Source organism: Quercus suber, unplaced genomic scaffold, assembly GCF_002906115.3.
Source record: "Quercus suber isolate HL8 unplaced genomic scaffold, Cork oak 2.0 scaffold_192, whole genome shotgun sequence".
Lineage (NCBI taxonomy): Eukaryota > Viridiplantae > Streptophyta > Magnoliopsida > Fagales > Fagaceae > Quercus > Quercus suber.
Window position 1 is genome coordinate 149,815 of NW_027069650.1, and position 16,606 is coordinate 166,420.

The 16,606-nt window shown below is 36.5% G+C and overlaps 1 protein-coding gene across 1 annotated transcript; it reads right to left on the reverse strand.

The window, feature by feature from the left end:
• Window positions 1-7,228: 7,228 nt before the first annotated feature.
• On the reverse strand, window positions 7,229-16,182 carry LOC111990518 (nuclear pore complex protein NUP133). Its single transcript, XM_024022304.2, has 8 exons — window positions 15,826-16,182; window positions 15,263-15,378; window positions 13,192-15,024; window positions 12,162-12,883; window positions 11,932-12,078; window positions 11,295-11,631; window positions 9,212-9,285; window positions 7,229-7,970 (listed from the first exon to the last, which is right to left on the reverse strand). The coding sequence occupies exons 1-8, from the start codon at window positions 16,017-16,019 to the stop codon at window positions 7,422-7,424; spliced, it is 3,972 nt and encodes a 1,323-aa protein (XP_023878072.1). The 5' UTR covers window positions 16,020-16,182; the 3' UTR covers window positions 7,229-7,421.
• Between the last annotated feature and the right edge of the window lie 424 nt (window positions 16,183-16,606).

A 16,606-nucleotide genomic window follows, 5' to 3' on the forward strand; every position in this document is an offset into this window, starting at 1 on the left:
AGAGAGAGAGAGAGAGAGAGAGAGAGAGAGAGAGAGAGAGAGAGAGAGAGAGAGAGAGAGAGAGAGCTAAACCGCAGTGGTGTGGTGTTTGTGGGTATGCCAGAGCTTGAGACAAACTTAATTTGGTGGGAGATGAGAATTTTTTCGAGACAAGGATAATGGAAGATGGGATCAAGATTACAAACTAGGTAGAGTAAAATTAGGGATTAGGCTTTTTGTTTTTTGAAGTTATGGTGGAACGTGGTGTTTTTTTTTTTTTTTAAATGTTAACGTGGGAGTGTTTTTTGGTTTTGGGGGATTAAAGTTTTTTTTTTTTTTTTTTTAATTTTTAATGTGAACCTGGGAATGTCTTTTTTGGCTTTGGGGATTTGAAAATTTTTTGTACCAAATTTTTTAGGTTTTGGAATTCTGGAACATAAAAAAAAAAAAAAAAAGGTTCCTTATTGTAGTGATTTACTAAAAGCCTTTTAAAAAACGCTTCAAAATCCAAATAAATTAGCAACAGTCACTCTAATGAACGGTGAAATATATCTCTTTTAGTGGTGTTTTAAGAAAATGTTGCAATATCATTATCTATTGAAGCACTTTTTTAAAACGCTGCAAACCAAACACTGCAAAAGTCCACATTTTTTGTAGTGAGTTTAGGTGAGTTAACACTCAAGCCGCCATTAACCTAATACTTGTTTCAAAAGATGTTGATTTAACATATAGGTAGCATGCTTTGTAGCTATTTTTGCACAAATGCTTGCGTCTTGGAATTTGTCAAATAGAAACTAGCTATGAGATTACATAAGCCAAAACAGAAAATATTCAAGGATGCTATATTGGAGTGTGAATTTTCTCTCATATGAATTCCATTAATCCTTTGATGACAATGTTGGGTTGTGGTCCTGTAAAGAAAAAGATCCTGTTAAATGATTAGGTATTGTTTGAAAGATAGGATGATTGGAGCCGGTGCATGCACGTGATACGTGTGGGCTTTCGATAACTTAATAAGAAAGGAAGGATGAATTTGGAAACACTGAGAATATGGTCCTTTTTTTTTTCTTTGGATCTGTTTTATCTTTTTTTGCCTTTATGTATATGAAGATAGGCAAATATCCTATGAAGCACGGGTGTGTTTCGGGACTCGGCTGCGGGTGCAGGTGCGGGTGCGGGACTCGGCAATTTTTGAAAAAGTAGGGTGCGGGTGCGGCGAGACTCGGCGATTAAAAAATTATTAAAAATATTTTTATTTATATTTTCTATATATTTTTCCTATTAAAATATTCATAAAAAACACATTGTTATGCCTTGATTCACAAAACAAAGAAAGAAGAAGACAAGAAACACATTACAATGCCTCTGAGGTCAGAATTTCGGCTTTTCCGGCGAGTTTCAAGGCCGATATCGGCCTGTTTCGGCCGTTTCCGGCATATTTCGGCCGTATCGATCGCCGGCCGATACGATCCGATACGGCCGATATTGACCGATTCTGGCCGAATCGAAGCCGATTCTGGCCGAATCGAGCTTCGTCGGCGCGATCGAGCCTCGTCGGCGCGAATCGAGCCTCGTTGGCTCAAATCCGAGAAAAAAAAAAAAAAAAAAAAAAAACTCAGACCACCGCGAGTCGTCGCGTCGGACTCGGCGGACTCGGGTGCGGCACCCTCCCAGCCGCGTCCGTGCTTTCTAGCAAATATCATTTCCAATATAACTGTAATATTCTGTAGGGAATACGTGAATTTGAATTCTAAGGGCATTTTGCAGACATATGTTGTCACACAATATATGTGTACGAGTGGGTTCGGGCTAGCAAGCCTACAATTGGAATCCAGTCCATCCCAGCCCATTAGGACCAAATTATAGGGCCCACCAAGGCTGATTTGATAGGGTACACAAATATGAAGCAGAAGATCAATGGAAGAATTTATAATAAATAAATAAATAAAATCCACCGAAGACTCTCCTTTAGATCGGAGCCAAGACTTGAAGTTAGGGGCAGTTTTGCTGTTAGCTAATGGTTTTTTTTTTTTTTTTTTTTTTTTTATATATATATTTTATGTATGCATCTAGGTATGAACAAAATAATTTTGTTTAAAATTTTTTAAAAAGTCAAATTGTTTGTTTTGGGTAAAAATAGTTGATTGAGTTTAATTGTTTTTAGCTTTACTATTGGTAATTTTTATTGTTAAATAATTTTTTTAGGTTTGTTTATTTTACTTTAGATTTTAGATGTGGCCTTTAAAATGAGGAAAATGCTAGAATTACAAATTTTTTTGACAAATTATTAATCTGGTGAGTGGTTATTAGAGCATTCTCATCAAGAATGCTAAAAAAAATAGCATTTAACATATAGCATCTCAAAACACAACTTTATTTATTTTAACAGCACATTTTATAATACACCAAATATCAAAAGTTTTATATTTTTTACCACTTTAATAAAATTATTATTTTTTATTTTTTAAAATTATTTTTATTCTTACTCTCCTCTCATTTTTTTCCACTACCCACAAACCCACTACAAAACCCAACCCACTACCACTGCCGCCAGCCACAACCACCCACACCCACCATCACCCACAACCACAACCCTCAACCACCAAAATCACAGACAAAAACAAAACCAAAACACAAACCCATCTCTCCCTCTCTTCTCTGAACCAAAATCATCAACAAAGTCACATGTTTTTTCTTCTCGACCTAGCAAACCCATGATCGCCAACCACCATTACCCACCCACCTACCACAACCGTAAATCCCAACCCAAAATCAACCCACCACTAGCCACCACCACTACAAACCATACCACATACCATCAACCACCATAAACCAAAACCCACTCACCTGCCATCACCTAAAACCCCAACCCAAAATCAACCCACCATTAGCCGCCACCACCACCACAAACCATACCCACCCACCATCAACCACCATAACCCAAAACCCACTCACCCACCCACCACCTGCCACCACCGCCACAAATCAACCCACTAAAAAAAAAAAAATAACCACCACTATGACTACAACTCATCCACCACCGCTTTAGTGCCCACAAGCCAAAATCAAACCAATAATTATATATGGAAAAACGGGTCAAAATTTTCTAACCCGACTCGACCCAACCAGAAAAATACTTGACTCGAACCCAATTTTTTTGACTTGAAGCAAAAATGGGTTAACCTGTGACCCATTCCAATTTTTTTGCAGGTCAACTTGTGACTCGACCCGAATAACCCATGACCCGACCCATTAAAAAAAATCGCTAAAAAAATATTTAAACTTCATCATGATACTAAGTGCATAAAGCACAAAGCACCAGAACCAAACCAATAGACAATAGTCAATAAATTACAAGACAAGACAATAGCTTTTCACATGCAATTTGACTATTTGAGGGCTTCACGAATCACAACCAATAAAGCTTCAGCTCTACCTCCATAGACATGACATGAAAATGAGACAAGACTTAGACAACACAACCATTAAAAAAAAAAAAGAAAAAAAAATCTAATTCAATTGACTAGCTTAGAAGTAGCCCAAAGCCAAAATTGTGATTAACAAATATGAAAGAGTGAAACAAAACGTAACAACCACATCAACAAGGGCCAAAGCGGTAAAGCTTCCTCTGCCCTTCTTTTCTTTTCACACTTCCACACTTTTTCAGTTTCAAGCTTGCGTTGCACCTCTCTACTTCCACACTTTTTCAGTTTCAAGCTTGAGTTGGCCAACTTGACCTACAATTTGCAAGTATGAATATTTGCAGTGCTGAATCTGTTACCAACGTTAAGTAGATTGAGATTGAGGTGTAATTCTTATAAAATATTTACTTATTCTTCTTTATTTAATATGTTATGTTTATTTTTAAATCTTTTTTTGTTTGGCTTATCTTTTCAAGTAATCTAACTTTACTATTATTTTAAATACAACAAGAACATGTGCACTTAAGAAGACCGATAACTTGTTACTTTACTAGCTTACTTGTTTTGTTTGTTTTAAGATCTATCTCTTTTTGAAGTTGTAAACTTGTAATTATATGCATTTTGACAGTGAATTATTAACATTGAAGACTTTTTCCATCATGAATTTATGACTATAAATAATTTTTGTCATACTCAAAAGTCAAAACTATCAGAATTGGAAGGATATTAACAAGTGGCATTAAGTACAATTCATTTGCTTAATTGATTTTATTTATTCTCTCTAAACAGGTTATCATTGATTTGTTTTTGTAATTGGAAAAAAAAAAAAAAAAACTTGTTTGAAAAATAAAAAAAAAAAAAAAAAAAAAAACCCACAGCTCTGACTACAACCCATCCACCACCGTGCCCAAAAGCCAAAATCAAACTAATAACCACCACAAAATCCAACCGTTCAAATCCAAACTCAAACCCAAATCAACCAAAAATCATACACACAATAAGAAAATAGAGATATTTTCAGCCATTTAAAAAATAAAATAATAAAATAAAAAAAGATGATGATACAAAGAAGAGATAGAGAGAAGATGAGAGGTGGAAGTGAAGTGAAACTCAGAGAGGGAGAAAAGCCAAAAGAAAAAGATAGAAATATCCGTTTCGTACATATCCATAAATAATAATTTTTAATTTTTTAAAATATATATTAATAAAAAATTATATAAAAATATATGTAATATTATTTAAAAACTAAAAATATATAATTAAAATGATATAATAAACATATTCCTTAATCTTATTTTATTATAACAGTAAGCTGCAATGAGCTACTATGTCAAAATATTTTAAGCACGAGATCTTTGATGTAATGGGTGCTTTTGTAAAAGGCTTATTACCTTCAAATTAGAACGCAGACGTGCAAGAACCCTGTCAACGCCACCGAGTCTTCTAAGATAGTTCAAGTTCTTCTGTTTCACAATCTCAGCGACTGTCTCCGGAAGGAGCTCTTCATCATCTACATCTTTGTCGCTCCCATTATCAGAGTGAACGTCGATTACATGATCCGAGGAGGTTCTTTCAAGTATTTCAGAGGCAGCCGGTGGTTCTTCCGGTAAAGGAACATAAGATGATGATGACAGTGGAGATTCTTGGTCATCAGCGGGTTTCTTGAGAGTGATGAAAATGCCTACATATAAACTTTTACGCCAAAAGCGGCCGTACTTAGGTGAAGTGGTAGTGGTGGTAATAAGGAAGCTAGCACCCAAAGTCTGAGCCTCAGTATCACAATCTTGATTGGTGTTTGACTCGAACATTTTTCTAGGTTTGTTTTGTTGGCTAAAAGTAGAAGATCCAAGAAGATGACGCAATCAGAATCAAAGCTGTGTATGTTTTTTTTTTATGGTGACCTGGGTTTAGCTTAGACTGCTTTGAGAAGAAGCTATGGTTATTTGGAGCTTTGGAAATAATCCAGTTTTTATAATTGAGAATGACTAGAAATTCTTCAAAAAAATATTTATTTCTTGCTGTTTTCAAAACACATCTTTCTGATTTTGGCTCAGCCTAAAGAAAAGAACGTTATATATATATATATATATATGTGTGTGTGTGTATTATAAGGCAAATTAAAGTGCCTAATTAATATAGGAGACACCTCTACCTTCCTTAATTTCTCTCTCTTTTGGCCTAATTTATAGAAGATATGATACAAGAAAATTAAGGACTTCCGAAGTGACCTAGAAATTTAATTGGGTAAATAATTACGCTAATTAATTAATTAAAGGAAAAGACCCAACTTTCCAAAGTCTTGATTGGAAACTATGAGGTACGGGCTTAGAAGTTGAAGAGAACTCCACTTCAAATAAAAAAAGGTAGAAGAGAACTAATCCTTATCTTGTTACGCGTCTTGGAAAGCCTGCAGATTAGTCTTGTGGGTCTGGTCCCATTCAGCTGGGTTCCATTTTTTCTTGAGGCAAATAGAAAATGAGAATGACCGACCATTACTTATCGACGCGTATGAGGTTGTTGATCATGGTGGAAAATTTGATTTATCACAGCAAGAACCAATAAGAGTAGCGAATAATTAATGGAATGTAAAAGTTTTACGTCTCTTGCGGTTTTCACAATCTTTGATCTGAATTCCAAACTTCATTAAGTCAATACCCTATGGGGCTATCAGTGTATTTTGCTTTGGAATAATCTCATCTCATGCCGGTTTATTGGGTTAATTAGAATGTTTGGCATTGATTGAAAGTTTACAGGCATAATGTTTGATAGATGCTGTATATAACTTTATATGCCGCATTTAACTAATGAAATTTGCTGAGGAAAAAGCAAGTTTTAATCCAAGGTTAGGATTAGTTAAAAAACAACCATCAGCAAATACCATAGAAATCAAGCCTTTATAGTTCTTTTTCATTTGTTTAAGCAACAAGATTGAATGATAAATCCACTCCATTATGATGAAATTCACCAACATTGGTTTCTCCCTATGACACAAGAATACTGATACCATGAACACTGGTAATTCAGTTTTTATATTCAAGAAATATCTTTGAAATTACAAACAAGACTTTTCCATCAATTATGCATAGGAATTCAAACCATGTATGGACTGGCTTATTTTAAGTCAATCCATACGCGGTTCATAGTACATTTAACATTTAAATGCCTTTTTTGATAATCCCATTAAATTCAATTTGGCTGGAATGTTTGGCATTGATTGGAAATTTACAGGGATGTTTTGAAGATGCTTTAGGCATTTATTATCTTTCCCACAAGTATTATTCTGTATTTAACCTGAGAAAATGGTGGGAAAAGAGGGCATGAATTAAGGATAAGCCTAATAATTGGATTTTTTTAATTTATTTTATTTTATTTTCTTCTTTTTTTATTTTTTATTTTTATTTTTTGGGCTGAATAACGACTTTATTGCTCAAGCCGAACAGGGGAGAAACAATGTATAAGGAATTTGAACTTTAAACATTTCCCCATAGAAATACTAGAAAATACTATTAAAACTAAAAGTGATTGACAAAGATAGGCTTAGTTAAAGAGAACAATTATCAATCCCTCGTTACTTTTTCAAATCCAACCATTTAAGATGTTACATAAGCTTACTCATACCATCGACGCTTGTGATTTTCAATTTTCATGCAACTGAAAATAAACCCTTTGACAAGTTTTATTGTTATCAAGCAACTGAAATTCATACGTATGACTGAGACATCTGGCCGTATTTGCTCAAGCAACTTTCATAATCTAGTGTTGCCATTTACTGATCTCCCATCATATGATCCGTCAATAATGCAACGAACAGTCAAGAAAGCATCACATTGAAAACAGAAACATGTATTTTCTTATCTAAGGAGGCAGCTACTCCACTCAGAAGAGTAAAAATACCTGCTTTAAATAAAATAAAAAAATAAAAAAAGAAAAGAAAAGAAAAGCAAAACATCAATAAGATTGTTAGTTGTATTAAACCTAACAAAATATTCTGACAATTAACAATTATCGTTCTTAACAATATTATTCCATTGGGGAAGGACCCTCTTCTAGTCTGGTATCATCATGAACACTCCCCAACATGATAGAAGTCAGCATTAGTTTGCCTGCCTCTGGGAAATCCTTATGCTGCATCAGTATTGACTCCACCGAAGAAATTGAATCCCCAAAAACTGGAGGCTCCACATTTTCTAGTCTAAGTGGCAAAACTTCATCAAAGCCTTCTCCAAAAGTTTCTGCATTGGGTCCATAACATCTACTGGAAGCCTGGAAGAGCACAGTTTCCCTCAGATTCTGCAACGTTTCCTCGTCACTCCACCCTTGAGCTGTAGATTCTTGAAAGAGTTCATTCCAATCATCCTGGTCGGAAGCATTCTTCCAGCACTCCTCCAAAAGATTTCTGTGGGTCTTACGAAAAGAGGAGCTGGTCCATGCAAATACATCGAAGGCACACAAGGAGAGCTTTGCATTTTGACCTTCGAGGCACAGCTTAATAAGCTCTTCTGGACGGAGGAGACACCTTTCAACACATTGCTTCTCTTCGTCAGGAGGGAGGAGTTCTATTATTGCTTCCTGTATGAGATGAAGGAAAATATATGAACTGACATTGAATGGATAAAGTCTAAAAAATGTACAGCAAAGTTTAGTTTAGTTATCATTAATAAGTAGACATGGAGGTTGACAAAGCAGACCAAAGTTTCTGTAAATGACTTCAGCCAAAAATAGGGGAGAAAACCATGTCTCAACAGATTTTGATGCCTCTAAAGAGATCTTTTTGGTTGCCCAACCTGTGACTTCATAAGACTACTTTGGAATTCAAATTTGGAGTTAGTCAAGACAAATAAATTCTTAGAACGTGCTATGTGGTGCTCTTTCTCTGTCTGTTTGCATCATTTGCCACATCCTTACCCGCCCCCGACTTTATAAAAGCCTAGAAGACCAACCAGTGGGTGGGCTTCAGAGTAAGCTTAATATAGTGGAAAACCCTCTTAGGGATATCATATACTATCATCAATATGGACTCCATGGTCAATATGAAATTTCAGCACTAGCATAAAATGACTGCAATCAGACTAGCTTTTTTATGTTGTTTGGAAGAAATTTGAGATGTCAATAAACATAGAATTATGTGATTTTATTAAGGAACAAAATGGCTTGAGCAAAGAACTTAAGAACATTGCACAAAGAAAACTGGTACAATATTCCCAGCATGCTCTGATTTGCTCAACTATTCAAACAAATTTGATAGCAGTTAGAGGTACTTGACATGAACCATGAGCTTTTCAAAAGTAAACAAACTTTGGGTGTCAAAATGGCAGCCTATTAGAAAATTGGCTATAGATAATCAATATGGGGTATAAATTACTGAGTAGAGATTGAAAAAAATAGGAATTAAAAGAAGAAGAAAAAAAAAAAGGACAAATCCTAAGCTTCACCGCCTAGAATCTGCCTCTACCTGATGGTTTCAGCCACCTAAGGCTGTTTAAAATCACAACCGAGCTTTAGAGAAACACCTCTCTCGATCAGAATTTTTATTCAAACTGCACTGTTTCAAACCATTCCTAGAGCGTCTTTATCATAGGCTTGAAGGATCACATTAACACACATTGACATCCCATAAAATCCACAACAATATTAAAGCCAAATTCAAAATTCAAAAGAAGAAAATCTAGTTAAAATTTCAAAAATCAAATCTGGAAGATAATCTCAAATAATAAATTCTGAAATAATATTGGTTGTTCTCCTTTTATCAAAAGACCCTTCAAGGCTTCAACTAAAGATTAAACATGATCAGTTAACATTCTACAACAAACCTGCAATTTCAGAATTTTCAAATCAGCCTCAATGCGCTTTAACTTTGTCTCAGAATCAGCATCCTTACCTGGTGCTGAAGCAAAAAAAGATATAATCAGAATAAAATTTCAACACATCTTTCATAGGCAGTAGAACAAAAAAAAAATCCCCAATACAAATCATCAACATGCTACTCAGCAAAACAAGAAATTACCATAATATGACCACCAAGACAGGAAATTTTAAACAAATAAATTGTTGTATTAAAGTGTAGAGTTAATTAAGTTAATAGTGGATCCTCCTACTGATCTATCTAGAGGCTTTATTTCAGTTGATCAGTTTACCATAATGGCAGCTGTGATCTTTGATGTCTTATGGAAAGCCAGGAATGCTGTAGATTTATGGTAATGAGCAAATAGACCCAGCTATTTAGCCAAGAAGAGCCCAATTAGCTTATGAGGAACACTTGCAACAAAGGAAGAAGATAGAGACGGGTTTAGGCAGCAAGTGCAGGATATTTGGGAGGGCCCACCAACGCATTGGATTAGGTTGAATGTGGATGCGGCTTGGGATGAAAGAGAAGCTTGTTTGGCAAGAAATTCTAGTGGTGCGGGTTTAAAAGCTTGGACAAAAAATATCTCAACTCCCTCTGTTGTAGTAGCTGAAATGCTAGTTGTAAGATGGGGCTATGGAGATAGCTTTGGAGGAGAATTTCTTTCGGGTTATAATAGAAGGAGATGCAAAGGATGTCTTTGAAAGCTTGCAAACAGGGTCAAATAAGGTAAATTGAGAAATAAAGCAACTAGTTGAAGACACTTTGGAGTTGGCCAAGAGACATGCTCAGTTTCAATTCAATTGGGTTAATAGAGAAAGGAACAAAGTTGCACACTCATTGGCAAGATGGGCATTTTGTGGCAAATCTCATGGTGCTTTGGAGCCATTGGCTTTCCCAGACAGAGTAGTTCGTGTTCTAAAGGAGGACATCTCTCTGTGTTGAACTTTTTCTTTTGTTTTGCTTGTGTTGTTCTCTGTATCTTTATCGTAGCAAAAAATATATATTTACATTTTTGTATAAATTTTCAGTTTCTCTTCCTGCCTTTTTGGCAGACCAATGGACTACAGACAGAAACCAATTATAGGCTATCAGGATATTAATAACAGCCTTTTTGTCTTTAATAATCATGTGATGTCTCTTTTGTCTAGAGTTCTGTTTCCCAATCTACAGTCTTCAGCAGCTTCTCACTAAAATATTAACAGTTACATCGCTGCTTTCAAACATTTTTTTAAGATCCATGTAGACTGTGGCTCCAGGGGGTTAAATAAGATGAATATCCTTTTTCTCCATTTTTGGCTGGGAATGTTCAAGACTACATATGTGGATTGTGTTCAACTACAAAGCAACTAACTATGGAAGTCATCCAAGATGGATGGATTGAAACTTCTCTTATTGGTAAGTGATGCACACACTCAATTGGTTTTGATATCACAACTTCACACTACACCCACACTTGAGAGGGTAGGAAGTGCCATTTGAATCAAGAATCATTAGCAGAAACTGAAAGTTGATTTAAATAGCTCCTGAGATAAAGTGATATGAATAGTGCTACAGCAGCTTTGAAGCATGACATTCATGAAAATTGGCCTAAAAACAATACTAAAAGCAAGCATGAGACACTGGCGTGTGCAAGAGCATGTGAGGGAGCAGAAACAAGAATTGCAGTTTAGAAGCAGCTGTCACCTAATACAGAATACCCCAAAAAATTCTGGAGATAAATTGAGTGTATTCCTCAATTGAAAAAAGAGATAGAGCAGTACCAACTATATAAGAGAGATAATAATGGATTTCCAGCATTATAGGTTGTCAATAATTAAAACCATAAGCATAAGCAAAAGTGTGGCTAAAGTCACTCATAAGCCTCAACTTTGTGGTTTAATGAACATCTCAACTCGACTTTGCAGAATTCAAACGAAGTAGCCCATTTAGAGAGAAAATAGTGGGAGTGAACAACCAAAAAAGAAAGTATGTAATCAAGAAAAAACACGAGTGAACTGAGGTAAGAATATAGGATTTACTATAAAAGAAAGCTATAGCTTAGATCTTACCTGCCCTTGCAGCTATCTTTGAGAGATTTAAAAAGCGCTTTCTGTCTGCCAATGTTGGATCCAAATTCATACTTTCAGGGTCTGCCCCCACTTCAGCGGCTGAAATAGAGCTCTCATCATGAGAGAGAGCTAGCGTATGAAGAATTTCTGAAGCTGACAAAAATTGATTTAGGAACACTTCATGAAGCCAAAGAAGCTCCTCATGCTGTCTTAAAAAGATAGATAGCTCTTCTGGGAACTCTTCCCCAAGTCTTAAAAGCTTAGAAAACTGTCTCTGCTCATACAGTTGTTTAAAGACAAAGTAACTGAATCCTCCATTAGGTCCCATGCTCTCATGCTGCATTCAAAATCATCTAAACAATCTTAAGAAGAAATACAAGCACCAAATAAGACTAGGAAGGATTGGATTGCAGAGGACTTATGTTTTTCCATATCAATGACTACATATGTGTATAAGCATGCAGAAGATACAAACTTCAAAATTCACAATTAAGGAATACTTTTGAAGCAGCTTGACTCTAACTTAAAATCATTTGGGCCTACCATAATTTAAACAGTCATGATGACAATCTGCGGCAAAGCCTGCAATTTAGCACATAAAAAGGGCAAATCAAGCATTGGACAACCATATACATACCATAAGATTTCTAAGCAGGACTGAATCATTGAGGTCACAGCATATTCTCCACATAGCTCGGTAGCATTCATGCCGTTTTGCAATGGACAGCAAACGTGAAGAAAGCTTCCGAAGGATTTCTTCCTTTTTCTCGTCTTCATTTAGATCCTGCAAAGATACGCATTTTAAGGATGTATACAAAATCAGCAGCAGGAAAATGAGGAACATCTTGAACAAGATAGAATATTAACCCGATGCCTGCCTTCGACATAATCTAGGACCTGCTTATAAAGGGAATCAAGGAGTGTATCCCTCCTATTCCAATACTCATCTAATAGACCTTTGTGTCCTTCACCACGGTCAACCTTGGCTGTGACAGCCCCAGCATATGCCTCAAGTAGAACTTCAGTCAGTACTTCCAGATGAGTATATAAATCAGATTTTGCAGACATTTCAATTCCAGATGCTTCATTGAATAGCTGAAGCATATAGGAAGCAATGCTCCAAAGCCCATTACGTACTACAGGTTGACAATACCACGGTGTTAAGTGCTCAAGTGGTGGATACCACAAGTGATTATCATTTCTGTAGTGCATGGCCTCATGAATTATAGTAACACAAGCATTTGAGAGCTCACAAGCTCTTTGGATCTGAATCCCAAGCGGCTGCTCTATGCTTATTACATAATCAAGATGTCTGTCTAGGCAATAAAATATGTCTTCAAGATCAGAAACCTTACTGTAGAACACCTCAGCATTATCTCTGTCCATCAGAAGAACAGTATTTCGGCGAGCTCTCTCCCCAACTAATTGAATAAGATCCCAAAGAGCACCTGACATTTGAATTTCTGCACTAGAATGGGAGGAGCCAACTCCAATTGAACGGTTTTGGCTAATCACATTTTGCAGTTCTCTCAGTTGAATCATCCCAGCTAGCTTTTCACCATGTTCCAAGATAATTTGCAAGGAATATCCTGCCAACAATACTACAATTTAGTATTGACATGTTTCAATTCTTTTATTTATTATTTTGTTTGAAATTTAAAATCAACAGCAAGAGTTGAGCCCCAGAAAAACCCCACTCAAAATACCTTAACATCAATGCTGACACAGCTGTGATATATAGTTGCACTAACACTAAGACTAATGAAGTCCACAGTAAGATCAATATAAAGTACAAGCTTTCAAGTTTCAACACAGATCATACATACTGTAAAAGGAATTGGAAACTGAAACACGCACACACATATAATTGTCATATAAAATAGGAAATAGAGCATACTCTGTCTAGAACACAGCTCCTCATGGCATTTGGATAACGCAAGAAACTGGAGAAATTTTGTATGCTTCTGCTGCTTATCCATGAGTTGGGTAGACACAACAGCCATAGCCAAAATCTCAGCACCTCTGGTTGTTGTCCAGTGTTTAGCTAAGGTGTCTACAATTGATTTGCTCATCCGCGCAAAAACATTTGTTTCCCCATCCCTTTCAAATGCCCCAGAACTTTTTAGCTTTTCCAGCAAGCTATCAACCTGCCCAGATGATAGAAAATCATGGAAAAGATGACTCAGCAGAGCTTCTGATTCTTCATCTTGGCCAGTTCGACGTGCAATCCCAGTTAAACCCCCAGTTTGTCTTTCTCCAGCATCCCATGCTTCAGAACTTGCCCTTCTAGGAGCAATATCAGCCGCAAATGTGAGGTTTCTTCTTTCTTCTTGTGTAGATCCTTCATTTGAGCTCCCCTTACGTGACAAGCTTCGTTCAGGCGGTTCAACTCCACCAAGTACAACAGCCTTTTCAGGTATTGCCCATATTCCTGCTTTCTCAGTCAGTACAACCCACGCCCCTTCTTCAACATCATCCGAAGAAGGAAGAACTGAAGCATCTAAAACTTTTCCAGCGTCATAAGGCAGGTCAAATTGATAGAGCTTTGTTGCATTTCGATAATAATGAGATACTGTTGCCGTTCCATCACCTGACAGTATGATTGCTGATCCTGAAGGCTTGCCCCCTACCCGAAGTCTCATGGAGAACAAGAAATCCTCATCCTCTACTCTTGCTTTTGGGATTATTACCTGGATAGGAGCTTTTTTCTCTAGAACTCTTTCTTGTGTTGGCTCTATACTCATCCCAGATTTATACTGCATGGTGAGAAGAGAATACTGTGTGTAGCTTGAACCACTAGCCCGGTCCTTACAGAAGGTGGCAACCAGAATGGTAATCACTTTTCCGTGATCATCTACCTGCACATCAAGAGGCCATATTCGCTTCTGACCAGCTAGATCCTTCTTAATCCCCAAATCACCATCTGTGCCAATAATTTCATAGGACCAGAGCTTTGAAATGTGTATTTCAGGATTCAGATTAACACTGAAACAGTGTATCTCATGATCAGTCAACAGATAAAACTGTCTATTAGATTCCTCAGGATAAACATGTGAAAAACGCCAAGTTAGTGACCTTGGATACCCCTTGCTCTCTATAAGTTGACCACTATCACCCCCTTGAGAGGATAAGTTCAGTATATCGTCATATACTTTCTTACGGTGAATGCCAGTGGGACTGCAGTAAAACTGCCAAAGCTCACCATTTGAACCACATGCAAAGGCAACACAGATGTGCTGGGAATTAGGGACTGCAGAAGCAATCAAAGAGTTCAGTGTACTTGATCCAGACAAACTACTTCCAAGCCTAATAGGTTGTTTGTGCCTGTTTGGGGTGGTCTTTCCATCAACAAGTGAAGAAGTCACTTCCAATTCATCAGAAGATGCAAAACTGGTAATAGGATCAGTTCTCCCTTCAGAATAGATGTCAGGCCAGTATATAATCACTCGAGTTTTTTGGTTACACAAAACAATACCAGCAGAGTTGCAATGTTTCACAACTTTCTTCGTTCTCCTAGATGTGCTATCCCAATTGACAACACAAAGCAACCAACTGTTCCGGTCATTACTGCCTATGTTTCCATTTTCTGATACATCTGAAGGAAGTTCGAGAACAATGCATTTTGTTGAAGCTGCAGGTGATAAGTAACTCCAAATGAAGAGTCTATTTCCACAGATAATCCAAGCAAGAGATGTTCCCTTTTCCATTCCACCTGATATACATGCATCATCTGCCAGAGAAATGTCAAGATTTTAGAAATTTACACTCTCAAAGCATAATTGGTCCTTTTTTTTTTTTTTTTTTAAAAAAAAAAAAAGAAAAAAGAAAAAAAGAAAACAGGAATTCTCCTCCAGTGAAGGAAGAAAACCTTTGAATTATCAAACCCTATTATTTACCACTCATCCTCACAGGAATATAGCATTAAGGAATCTCCGAATAGTTTAATTTAATGGGTCGGTTAAACTAACCAGGAACACGCTGTTGCAGCCAACTGGCCTGTTCATCGCGAACCACTTGAGGGAACTCTCCAACATATACAGGCTTGATAGCATCTGCATTATCACTTCTGTTCACTGCTGGAATTCTAGGCAAAATTAAATTATTCATTTCATTAGTAAACAGAAATCTAAACAATACATGACCCCTTACTTAGCCTCAACCATAAACAACACATAACAATAAACACACCCAAAAAATAAAAAATAATAGATGCCTACATCATAAATTACAAAACCCATTAGCTCTCCTAAATGCCTCTTTGTCAACAGAGAAGAAAATCCACCTTCCAAGCTATACATACCTACATACATAAATAAATATATACATACATACGCCAATTAGATGCTAGTTTTTGGCGTAGGCAAAGTTGGAACCCTATGTCTCTTATTGGAGGATAAAAGAGTTTAGCAATAGAGATAAGTAGTACCCACGTATAAATGAAATCAACCATAGATTCCTTAAACTAAAATTGAACACAAGAAAACCATTTTCCTAGAATAGAGGAAGTAGTAGTAGTAGTAGTTGAGAGAACCTGGCGAAAACGGAAAGGCGAGGAGCCCAAGGGGCAGGGGTGCCGGTGGAGGGGCGATCCGGAACGGAATTGTCAGTAAGGGGTCGGCGGTGAGGAGTGATCGGAGATTCGATTTTAGGGAGCAGAGTCTTCTGCACTACATTTCGCTCTCTTTTCGAGCTCAAATTGCTTCTCTTTGTTCCCGGAGAGAACATTTGAGAGTGAGACAGAGAGAGAGGGGTTTAGGGTTTATGGATTTTTGAAATTTGAGAGGGTGATAGAGTGGTAAAAAAAAGAAGTCATTTTAGTCATTTTAGTGAGAAGAGACCAGAAAATGTGGTGTGGTCCGCCTCCGCCAACGCCAACGCCAAGGCCAAGGATTATGTCTGTCTTAAAACTTTTATAAAAAATTAATTATGTTGAATGGAATTGGGATTTTATTAAAAAATAACCAAATTCCTCAAACTATATTATTAGTTAGGCAAGATTTGAAACATATTTAGTTTATAGCAATTTGATTTTTCTGGAGTCAATTTTGCTCTTTGAAAATTCACTAGAAAATCGAGTGTTAGAAACTCGATTTTGGAAATCGAGTTTTAGAAACTCGATTTCTGGATTTTCAAAGGGCAAAATCGACTCTAAAAAAGTCGAATTGCTATAAATCAAATATGTTTCAAACCTTGTCAACTAATAATATAGTTTAAAATTTATAGTTATTTTTTAAAAAAAACCAATGGAATTGTGTTCCGTTTATTTAATTTTTTTTTTTAAATGTAAAATGCAATTTTAGTATATTTTATTA